This window comes from Rhyacophila brunnea, unplaced genomic scaffold, assembly GCF_057557595.1.
Source record: "Rhyacophila brunnea isolate RB1 unplaced genomic scaffold, BYU_Rbru_1.0 scaffold_7, whole genome shotgun sequence".
In the NCBI taxonomy this organism is placed as follows: domain Eukaryota; kingdom Metazoa; phylum Arthropoda; class Insecta; order Trichoptera; family Rhyacophilidae; genus Rhyacophila; species Rhyacophila brunnea.
In genome coordinates this window covers 43,534,567-43,547,430 of record NW_028233339.1, presented here as the reverse complement: position 1 = coordinate 43,547,430, position 12,864 = coordinate 43,534,567, and the positions used below count along the sequence as shown (strand labels likewise).

The 12,864-nt window shown below is 33.7% G+C and overlaps 1 protein-coding gene across 1 annotated transcript; it reads right to left on the bottom strand.

The window, feature by feature from the left end:
• Positions 1-1,935: 1,935 nt before the first annotated feature.
• On the bottom strand, positions 1,936-12,054 carry LOC147064942 (uncharacterized). The gene is made up of 6 exons (XM_085958243.1): positions 11,871-12,054; positions 11,561-11,749; positions 8,331-8,560; positions 5,809-7,140; positions 3,896-4,072; positions 1,936-2,532 (listed from the first exon to the last, which is right to left on the bottom strand). The coding sequence occupies exons 1-6, from the start codon at positions 11,971-11,973 to the stop codon at positions 2,269-2,271; spliced, it is 2,295 nt and encodes a 764-aa protein (XP_085814369.1). The 5' UTR covers positions 11,974-12,054; the 3' UTR covers positions 1,936-2,268.
• Positions 12,055-12,864: the final 810 nt, after the last annotated feature.

Below are 12,864 nucleotides of genomic sequence, written 5' to 3'. Positions count from 1 at the left end.
CACTCAAAATGTCTTTTGTATAGTTTTTTTTGAAATATTGTTCAGTGTAGGTTTGTAAAATGTCACGGCCACACAGACCAGCATGGAATGATTGTTTGTTTTACCGTGGTTTCAAAAGACATTTTTAAAAAAATATCCGTTTCTAATAAAAAATAAAATATGTTTTTTGATAATTTCGATGCGTTTATATAAAAGAAATTGAACTGGATTAAAAAGTCAATTTCGCCAAAATTGGAGCTTCAAGTATTCAACTATATGACTATGATTAATTAAATATTTTAAAGTAGACTTTTTGTTGTTTTTTTTTACATTGCTCTATTTTTGTACATTCAACATTCCTACACATTTTCGGGAAACAATAACGTACGAAAGCCGAGGGCTGCCTGTACCTGATTGTTGTACAGTAATACCTTGACGCGAACTCGGAGTTACACAGTTCTTGATTTTTTCATTTGGCAACACTTCAGACACAATTCCACTAGAAAAGCACATGACAATTGCAACCTCGATAGAAGGTCTCAGCTCAATTGAAAAGGGCTACAAATAGCTACAAAGGAATAAAAAAATTATTAGCTTTCTACAAAGAAATTCTGCATGAAAAAAGGAAGGCATCGAATTTGTTAGATTTTATGAAGCCATCGACACCGAAATAACTTTTTTACGTAACTCATTAATTTTTTAATATTTTGTACATATTAATATGTATAAATAATTGCAATTTTATTAAATATTTTTCTTCTAATCTAGTGTTTTTGTTAGTCCTTGGTCGCAATTAAACAAAATTTATATGCATTTACCACTCTCAGTAATCCGCCGCTCGATTATCCGACAACTACTATAATCCGCCGTTATTTTTACTAGTAGAAAGCACAAAATCAAGCTTTATAATTCGCCGGTATTTAATTGTCAAATTCAGTAGTCCGCTCCGCACAAATATACAACGCAAATAAGACAGGTTTATTTTGGAAACTTTTCCTTCGTAAAATGTACGTTCATCGCGAAGAAAGTAATGTACCAGAGAGGAAAGTGCCCAAGAACTGCATCACAATTATTGTGCTCCAATGCAACCGGGACATACAAACTGAAGCTTTTGATCATAGGAAAAGCCAGGAATCCTAAGCCATTCAAGAATATCTGCTTCACTGAACAACTGGTTGTGTCAAGTGATTTACTGTTTAATATTTAGTTAATACGTTAATTTAGTTAATCACGCCGTGGGTCCCAGGTTCGAATCCTGGGTCTGGCAAGTACACATATTATTGTTTTTCAATTTGTGTGAGTCAGGGTATGGACCTAATAGGTTGAGAAAGTGGCTGACATCCATTTCTGGTAAAAACAAAATCTGTTAATACAAACCTCTACTCTGTGGAGGCCCATATGATCCTATTAGGATCGGACATGGTTGGAAGTTTGAGCTCTCAGGAAGTGGGATTCTACCATAGGAATGCAATTGATGTGATCTCTAACATATTGTTTTAATTCGGTATCAATTTTCTTATGATTTTTATGTGTTCCTCTGAGATCTTTTTTCTATGTAATAAACTTAGTTTATAAATGTGTTTTAGTAAATACTTGACTTTGATTATAAATAAAACCGTACAAATAAAATAGTACAAATTTCTCAAAAAAATTATTTTTAAGTAATAGCTGTTTTAATTTTTACCATATTTCGGATTATATGTAGTGCATTGGACACTTGTCTGGTTTTTGGGCTGGCGGATTACTGAGAGACTACTGTATATGCATAGTTGTACCCCTATGCGAATTCGACTTAAGCAGTTTTCACCTATCGCATAATTTCGGGGTATTACTGTATGTTATTTAATTAATCATTCACTTACCTTAAAACACAGGTATTTTTTTTTAAACAGGAGAGTTTGGTGAAAATATGCAACAATGGGAAAGAGGCTTTATCATCAATAAAAATAACAAAAAATGATTTCATCATGTCAAATTTATTGTGCGAACAATAATTTTGGTATACATATTTTATTAACAAAATATTTGCGGCAATCCCGTCAGATGGTCATATTATAAAGGATTCGATATAATATTATTTTTACAATTAAAATTTCATGTCAATTTTAAACCATTCCTTTGACACATTGACATAGTGAATGGCATGTAATCCGGCAGATCTAAGGTGCAACAGTAACAAAAATTATAGTCCAACCGAAATAACGTCATGTATCTAGTGGATCCACTAGATTTCATTTCATTCACTATTGTAATATTCAAGTAAAAAAGGATTTTGTATAATTAACTATGTCACTTTGTTATTGGTTGCTTTTTTTTATTTTTCTTCCCTTTCTTCTTGTTGGCTTTGTTTTTGAAGTTCTTGGTTTTTACGCCTTGGAATTTTTTATCGGAATTATTTTCTGTCTTCTTTCCTTTGTCACCTTTACCAGATTGCTTCTTCGCCTCATTCGCCAGCCTCTCTTTCTTCTTTCTGCTGTTTTTCTTTAAGGAGTTTACTAAATCGGGATGCACGGGTCCTTGGCTGGATTCTCCTTCAGGTTCTGATGTGTCATTCTGGGGAAAAAATATTGTTTTGTACTTTTTTACAACTAGAATATGATACGGCAGTGACGAAAAGTGGAGGTAGGACATTAAGATCTGACATAAATAATGCACACTAATTTTTTTGTGCTTTATATGCATGTTCCATACATCGGATGGCATTAAATTTTTTTATAGCATGCATGTTTATATACACTCACGATGGCCGCGGGGCTTAAGCGTCGTAGGTCCCAGGTTCGACTCCTGGGTGTGGCAAGTACACATTTTGTTTTTCAATTTGTGTATGATTCAGAGTATGGACCTAATAGGTTGAGCAAGTGGCTGACATCCATTTCTTGTAAAAACAAAAAACTGTTAATACAAACCTGCACTCCGTGGAGGCCAATATGATCTTATTAGGATCGGACATGGTCGGGGACATAATATTTATAGACACATAATCCGTTCTTAACTCAAATATCTAATTTATTGACTTACCAACTTTTTATAGCAACTCCACATTATGTGCTTTCATAGAGTGGAAGTTGAATTAACTGATTTTTAATATTATACTATTGACCAAAGGTACTTGATAGAATTTGAATTTAAGTTCTAATGGATTCAAGTTTTGTACTATTCCATTTGAGTTGTTTGTTGCAACCAGGGTTTCACCTTTCGGTATCTTCAGACGCTGTGTACACTCACCAAAAGGCAAATAAATAGTGTTTATTTGCCTTTTGGCAAATCGACTCACGACTTCAAAAAATAACTCAAATGGGATATCTTAAATCCATTAGAATTTTTACAGATTTTTGTTTTTACAAGAAATGGATTTGAAAAGAATGGAAAATTTTTGTTGCCAGACCCGGGATTCGAACCTGGAACCCATGACATTATAGGCCGCCACGATACTTGCGGCCAATTTTATTACTAGTCTCAGTACATGACAGACTTTCACCTTAACATTAAAGTTCATCTTCATCAGACAGTTTTTCTTAAACATGAATCTTTCCAAATGCAGTCTTTCCTCCACCAACAGCCACGTCTTCACAGCCATTATAAGGGTGTCTACTGCGGCATAATGAACGTTAGCCACCCCTTAAAGTTGTGATAACAAGTGTACTAGGAACAACCCCCAACACCTCGGTGTACACTAGTAGTGCACGTGATTCCTGTTCCGATGTTTAATCTATTATAGTAAATCCTTCATGAGAAAAGACATACATACTAGCTCGCCATAAGATACTGCACACTTTATGAAATCTGAGAAATTTGCAATAAGAACTATTTCCGATAATACGTTGGTGTTGCGGTTTCGTTTCTATGTGTTTTTTATAATAATGTGCTGTCTTCTACACCCTACCGTTATAAGAGTGAAGAATGAACATATACATACATCGTTTCCGTTTTGTGATTCTTCGGGTGTTGTCTCATTCTTGCGTTTCTTATTTTTCTTGTCCTTGATTTTATCGGTGGCCGGCCGTTTTAATGATTTCGGAACGTCGTCTTCATTATCAACTGGCTCTTCGGTTCCCTCCGCGTTTTCTTCTTCATGCTTCTTCAAATCCTCGGGCTGTAACATAATATTAGCATTGTTTAAAATTTAATACCAATGACATCGTTAGTTGAAAAAACTGAAAAGTGTAGATCAGTAAACATGATTTATTCATCTTTATTATCAATAGGAATGGAAGTAGAAGTATCCAAGAAAGACAGGAACTGTTAATCGTCGCTAATTTGCTACAAACAAGTATATCAATTTTTGACAGTTTTGAGTAGTTTGATGTAATGAATTCAGAATTTGAATACGTACATATTCCACGAACACATATCTCAAAACATACTTTATAACATAATAGATTTAAGCAATAACAAAAAACTCATATCACAATCAAATACTTTTATAAATCCTATAAACTCGTATCTTGAGTTACGTGTTTGTAAGTATACAGAATACTGAACTCCGACAGATGATTATACTGAAGTTCTTTCTCGTAAGTAAAGATATGTGTTTGCTGTAGTAATATTCACAGTAAAGTTGCAACGCATTCTCGTATCTTCGACAATATGACTGATCGGTCGAAAGTATAGTGCGATAAATTGAAGAAACATAACATTTTTTTCATGAAAATATGTGTAAAAATGGATATTTCATAGAAGAAAATTTATTTCTAAATTAAAAACTGTGAGAATAAATTGTTATTTGGCTCTCCTGAAAAGTTATGTTTTATGAGATACGTGTTTGTAGAAAATTACCGACGTAATGATTATTTTTATTATTTTTGATTTCATCATCTGATTAAATAAGTATTTCTGAAAGTTCACTGAAGACCGTATGCTTTTTTAAATAATATATTATTCGGTTTCTACCAGTAATATACCAGTATTTTAGATTATAAATAATGATACAGTAAAACCTCATTAATACGAATTCCATGGGACCAAAAATTGAAAAAAAAATCGAATTACGAATTGTATGGGGGGAAAATATTAAAATTTTGAAAAAAAAAAAATTTTTGACTTTCATTAATTTCGTTTCTGATCATAGATGTGCCTACCGAATTGGGTCATAAAATGTCAGGATTATTTTTATTACCATCATAAGTAATTTTTGATGTTTTAAGGAAAGTCTGTCACAATTTTCAATGACTGGCTCATGAAATAGTGTACTTTATTACGATTGATTGAATATTTTTATATGCCAGGGACTCTGAGATCATTTCGAATTACGAAATTCGAATTAAAGGTATGGTTTTATATGAAAATAATGTTCAAGGGCCTTTTTGTCGGGAAAATTTCGAATTACGGCGAATTTCGAATTAATAGTGTTCTTACTAACGAGGTTTTACTGTATCGGTTCGGTATATAATAATTATTTATATATTAAAAGATTTTGTAAATTAAATTTTCAACTGCCCCAAACTGCTGAGTATGATCCAGTTTCGTGTTCCTACTAGACAAACAAAAAATTGCGACCCTTTTTACATATATTTTTTTAAAGCCAATGTCACTTTCTATTCGTCAATACCAAGAATTCATTCTCTTTCTAATAGTTCGTTTATTGACATATTCAATACCTCCGTTCAGGCAATCGAGCATTGTTACTATTCAACTTCTTTTTAAAATTTGATAAGCTGCTTTTATATTATTATACTTTTTCTTCTATTTTACTTGTATAAATTGTACATGACTTTAAAATGTATTATTATTCTGTGTGCTCTGTTTTACTGTTGTATTTTAAATTATATTTTGTTTCATAGGTGCATACGCCGCTTATAAATATATAAATAATCAAACAAAAATACTTACAATAACATCTGAAAACTTCTTCAACTTTGCCACAAAGAAGCCGTCCATATTATGCGTGTGTGGATAAAATCGCCTCGTCAAGTTCATCGACGGATGGAACCTGAGATTTCTGAACTTGGTGAATCCCTCTGTACCAAAATCTAAGCCGGTCGGCACCAATTTTACATTCCTTTTTTTCAGAGCATAATCTACTACCCACTCGTTCTCTTCTGGCAGTATTGAACACGTCGAATAGACGATGTATCCTCCGGTGCCTGATCTGGCTGTGACACAATCGATAGCGGCCAAAATCAACTGTCTTTGAAGATTGTAACATCTTTGCAGGTCCGTAGCGTCTTTGTTGGTTTTGACGCTGGCGTCTTTGGCGGCGACACCCGTTCCAGTGCACGGCGCATCCAGAAGAACCCTATCGAATCCTTTCATCACCGTCGGAAACATGCGACCGTCGTATGAAACAATAATAGAATTAACAACTCCTAATCTATGAAAATTTCCAATAACGGCTTTCAGCCTGTCTTTATTAAAATCATTTGCGAATAAAACTCCGGTATTTTTCATTATTGCTGCTATGTGCGAGGCTTTTCCACCGGGTGCCGAACACATATCCAAAATTCTCTCGTTTTCTTGCGGAGCAAGAGCCATCACTGGCAAAAAACTGGAAGCGCCTTGAATGATGTAGTGTCCGGCAAGATATTCAGGGGTAGCACCGACAGGTACGGTTGAGCTGTATACTACAAGTCCAACTTTACTCCATTTACCGACCGGGTCAAGATTTACGCCTCTGTTAATAAGAGCCTGAGCCAGTTCCCTTCTTCTTGTTTTGAGACTGTTAGTTCTGATGGTCATAGGTCTCTGTACTTCGCTAGCTTCCAAAAACTCCATCAACTCCGGCAGCGGGAACAACTGCATGAGACGTTCCATTAAGAATTCATTGTAGCTGTAATACAAGCATAGATCTTTACGGAGCAACTCAATGTATTCCGATCGGCTTTTTCCGTCTTCTTTCAGTTTGCCAAAGTCAGTTAAAACTGTCATTACATCTTTAATTCTTTGTTGAACGTCTTGCAAGCCTATCGGTTGTTCTAATTCTTCTTCCGTGGGAAAGGCGAATACATCATGACTGGCAATGTTGAGCTGCATCTCTTCATCGGCGAGTTTTTGCTTCAATTCCTTTTTCTTCTTGAGCTTCTTGCTGGCTTTTTCAATCGGAAGCAAGTCATCATCACCACTCTCGTCCTCTTTTGCCTTATCTTCATCAGAGTCTGATGCAAACTCATCTTTTCCAATATCAGAATCATCGCTGTCAACATCAACATCATCCAAATTCCCCACCTAAAAAAAAATTAATAAAACACACAATTTCATATTACATAATATGTACATTAAACCAAGTTGCTGAATTCTTACACAAGTCAGTATCACTTCAATGTGATAATATAGTCAGTGTAAAAATGTCTGTACAGGTACATGGATTTACTGACACCAATAGTGTGTAAGTTAAACAATCGCAATAATAACTGTTTACACGCAAAAGTGCAGACTGTTTCGCCAATCTCATTCTTCAATCGTAAGCGAGGCGCGTCATTGTCATTGTATGGTGCTATTTGACAAGTTGTGAAAATTGGTGAACATCAAAATACTCGCAGTGTAGTTCATATTTTTTTCGGCAGGTTCGCCACTATTATTCTACTGCACGCGCGTTTGTTATGGAAGTTGTAACTATCATGTGAAAATTCAGAAGAAGCTATACTTTTTTAATCAATGCATGCAGTCTTGCAACGTGCACGATAATAAGTGTTTACATTTGCATTTTAATAAGACAATACGTATAGCCACCAGTAAATCCATAAACATGTAAACAGGCTATAATGATATATTCAAAACAACCAAAAATATAATTCTTTTCTCTTTATAATTTTAAATCGATTAATAAAACTAATAATTACAATTGACTTTTTGTATTGGTTAACTGGATAACATATTGAATTTGTCATCGATGTGTGGATGGAATAGTTAAAAAAATTATAACTAATATTTATTTGTCAAGTTGTATATTATAGCATTCTTTGTCCATAGTATGTAAGTTTCATTGGAAAAATATTTGCCTGCGATTCTATTTTTGATTGTATATAAACGTGCTATTGATGAAAATAAGGTTGGGATGCCCTGCCCTACAAGGTTTCCTGAACATTCCTTAGATAATTTTTTTAAGAATTGGACACTCCGCCTGCCTGTTCTGGACACACATCAGAAAATGGGATTTTTAAAACAAATGAAAAATAACTATAACTACACAATTTCAGGCAAAGTAACTTTTAAACATATTCATAATTTAATTAATATGATTTTTATGTACTATTTGATCGCCTGCGGAATCATTTGCGAGAAACTTCCGCCATTTGAACATAGGTGGAATAACGATAGTATTTGTCTCAAATACAACCAATTTATAGAACACTTGTGGCAGGTTTGAATAAAGCTGCGAAAAGATACAAAGAGATAAGTAGTGTAGGATTATATACCTTGTACTCTCCAGGATCGTCATCATCTTCATCAGAATCCTGTCCACCGTCATCGCTTTGGTCATCATCAGACTCGCCCGACTCCCCATCATCACCTCCACCGCCTCCAAGCTCCATCCCACTGCCATCTTCCATTTCATCATCCTCATCCTCCTCACTGTCTGATTCTTCCTCTGCTTGGGCAGACTTCTTCTTGATTTTTAACCAGGATTTGTTGTCATCGGTGAAACCTAAGCCAAATAAAAATATTTATGTCATAAATAATTTTATACAAGTAATATTAGTTAGTAGGTATATACATCAGGTGACCCATACATATTTGGCATAAATAAATTGCTGCAGTAAAAAATGGTAATTTATCAATGACTGTATAATTAATATCTTGCCTCAAAAGTATTTATTGTCTCAAAAAGAATGATTAGTAAAAAAAGATACCACCATCTTTAACATTTATAGATAATATGCAATGATGCCGAAGAGTTCAGAACCGGCGTTTTAAAAAAAAAAAAAAAAACGGTTAGGTACATGTTCAAACAGGCGCGTTACCATGATCTTACTCCCTACTTCATTTATCGTTTTGTCAATTTATGGCTACAGCCGTATGTTGTAGCTTAGCCACTGGGAAATGCCAATAGAAATGGCATATTTCAAAAAAATACTACCTTATTCTTAGGTCAATATTTATTATAAAGCAAACATTATTCGTAGAATGTTTATCACATTTGAAAGACATAGCTTATAATCGGTATCTTTAAAATTATCTTTAAATGTGTAAATCTTGCCCATTTTTTTTAATAAAATGCCTAATTCTTGTCAAATTTGGGAACACAGAGATTATCAATATAATTTTTTTTGTAAATATTTCACTATAATAATGTCGACATAAATTTTACTAATGGTTTTATAAATGCTTTTAAAAATTAATAAATATAAAAAATCTTAACACCACTTCACATGGACGTACTGAAATATGACTATATTCTAAAACATTAGAGCGAGAGGTTTAAAAGAATACTATTTTATGTAATAAAAATACTTTATGCAGTCATCAAATGTTTAAAATAAATATAAAGGATAATAAGGCTTCAAAATTATGTAAATAGATTATCTACAACGTTTAAGGAATGTCCAGGATCATGTTTTGAAAATAGCATAAAAGCTCCATTTCGACGTATGCTGAGCATGTGGGCCGTTAATGCTAGTGTATTATTTATCATGTAACTCATCTATCCAAATCAAACCATTCCCTGTGTGAACACGACAGACGCGTCAGTATGAGCACTCTATAGAACAGGGGTGGCCACACTTTTTTTTTCTAGGATCGACTAGTTGAAAAAATTATTTATGGCGATCGACTGATCACACAGCCGTGTATTTTAAAATGTATATATATCCCTTGAGAATAATAGTATTATTAGTAGTACTATTTGAGCAAATTTGTGTTTTTCTCACTTAACTGGTCGACCCGCTACCTGCCGGGCACCTTTCAGGCTAGAGCCCTGTCAGAACCCCTTATGGGAACCATGCCTGCTGGTGTATAATGCAATGATAACTGATAAAAGTGGGTACTGTTTTTGTACATTTTTACATAAAGTAATAAGCCCAACATAATTCCCAACCATAACAGCTCCATCAGTCGTTACCGATACTAGTTTATGAATAGTAAATCGAGTACGATTAATATACGACTTAAATGCATTAAATACATTATCTTCTCTTTTGGATCGCTCCTCTATTGGTATTCATCTGAAGCAAACATGTCTTTAAAAACCAATCGAATAAAAACACATAGCTGTGCAATATCCGTGGAATCTACCGACTCGTCAAATTGCAAAGATAGGAATTTACATTTATTTTATTAATGTTATCCTGTAGAATTTATTCCAAATTCTCATCACTTGTGTTCTTCGCATGAGTGTATATCTTGAATTCTTGATAATGATATGTGAGAGGAGAAATAAGAACTAGCGGATTTTAAGAGCTGGAATGTCGAGTAGTTTTGACTCGTTTGAACAAAAAATGGTACAATATATTATTATGTCCGCGATCGACCAAAAATACCTTCGCACTGGCCATCCCTGCTATAGAACTATGATAGGCAATGACAGGTCATCCATAGACAACAACGGGAGGGGTGGAAAAGGTAGGACCTCTCGTTGTGAATGTGTCGGCTTTCTAGTTGAGTGGGCAGACTTACACGAAAATCTTCAGAACGAATTAATCATCAGTCAAGGACTTCCTATCATTTCCTCACTTTCTAAAGAAAAGAAAATAATATATAGACGCGAAAATGTCCTAACATGTAAACAATCTGGGCATGGTTTCACAATTTGGCTTCTTTCATGGTATTATTAGAATGCCCACTTCACCACTACCATTGACATCATTCATTATATCGATCAACATCTATAAACTGTATGTATATGTTACGCCGAATGTGTGAATTTGAGTATTACATAAAATTGGCACAATTTTGCCTATTTCATGTAAAATGCAAGCCTGTTGCTTTATTCTTGAATTAGGCAAAATATCTGCGTGAGTGCGTGAATTCAACAGTAATTTTTCTGCCTAGTTCATGCATTGGGCAAATTAGATAGTAGTGCTACGGTGGTGTTTTTTGCAACTAAACCAAATGTGTCAAATGCTCACACATTGGTCGAAATAGATGGTCGCGCTCCAGTGGTGTTTTTTGCAACTAACCAAACTAACCAAATGTGTCAAACGTCATTGATTATATAAAAATATACCAATCAATAACTACAATGACGATTTACTATGCCTACAAAAAAATCTAGAACTATAATATGATAACGGAAGTATTAAAAGGTATTTTCGCGATTTGATTCGCTTGGGTCTCAGGCAATGGTCGATTGTTTGTTTGTGATAGTATGATTTGATAGTTTGTTGACACTTTTAGCTAACCTCAAAATGAACATTCAGTTGAATTCAGAATTAAAAAACCTAACCTAACCTAATAATAATAATATTATATTATGTCCAATTATAACTAATAAAACCATCCGAATTAAAAATATTTTTTCTACTGTCATGTTGACAGTTTAAGAATTCCATACCCTGCCAAATTCACGCACTCGGCAGATAAATTGTCCAATTCATGAATAATGCAAGCCCGATGTCTTATTCATGAATTAGGGAAAATATTGCCGATTTCGTGTAATACGCAATTTCACACATTCGGTGTAACATACATAATAAAGCTTTTTTTTTACCTTTTCCTTGTTCTTTTTTGCCATTTGTGGGACCACTGCTTAACCCGTTTACTTTTACTGCTTTCTGTCTTAAATTTTTATTCGTCAAATTTGCTTCTTTAATCTTTTCAATCTTCTCAGCTTTCTTTTTCGTTCTTTTGACAACTCGCTGTTTTTGTCTGTGACTCAAGATTTTGGGAATATCCGGTGCTGTAATACAAAAATAAAGAAATATTGTTATGAGAATGGGTATAATAATATAATATAAGAATAACACACAGTATGCTTCACCCTCCATAATACTAGAGTAGGTAATATGTCAGTAACGCACCAGTTAAACTACTATCAAATGTTGGATCTTTCTGCTTTTTCGTTTTCTTCCCAGGGCCTTTCTTTATTTTAACACCTTCGTCGAATTTTGCCTTGCGTCCCATTTTATTTGTAGATTAAATCTCACCAAAACAATGCTTGTTTCCTAGTCATGTGCTTTCAACATGAACATAACCTAATCTGTCAAACTTCAGAATTAAGTACGGATATTATCTATGGTTCGGATTCAAAGAGAATATGTTGCCACATGTTTTTAAAAAAAGTATATTAATCTATGGTTTTAAACATGAAAAACCAAAAAAATAATTATTGTTTCAATGAATAATGTTTATTTGAAGTTTTTTTTCCGTTGCAGTACCAGGGCACAAGTAAGGTTGACTAGTATGTTTAAATTAGATATAGCTTTAAAAAATATTTAATGTCATTTATCAGAAGTAAGTAACCTTTTTCCTATAGAGGCGTAATAAAAAAAAGTCTTTTTACTAGGTACGTCATAGGTAGAACGAATTTATAAAAAAATATATATCGAGACGAATAAATGACAAAAGCTTTTAAAGAATTTAAAGCTTTAACACAATTGAGGCTACAAATTTAAAGGAGTACACTAGCATTTTTCACGAGAATGACTTCTTTTTTACCTCACCCACATTATTTTTGTCAGCAAATCTGGTGAGGATGCATCAAATAATATCGTCCGCGGGTGCAGCGTTGCTGATCCTTGGTCTAGACCAGGGGTTCACAAACTTTATCGTCAAAGGGACAATTTTGAAATCAAAAATATTTGGCGGGCCACCTTTCTTTTGTAAATATTTTATTTTTCAAAAACATAAGGAAAAAAAATCTTTGTATAAACTTATATTTTTAACTAAATAAACAATATTATTACTCCTATTGATATATCCTAGAACATATATCCTAGATCCTAGAACTAGACAAAACAGAACAACGATAAATATAACTATGACCTTTCAGAAAAAATATAAATTTAATATTGA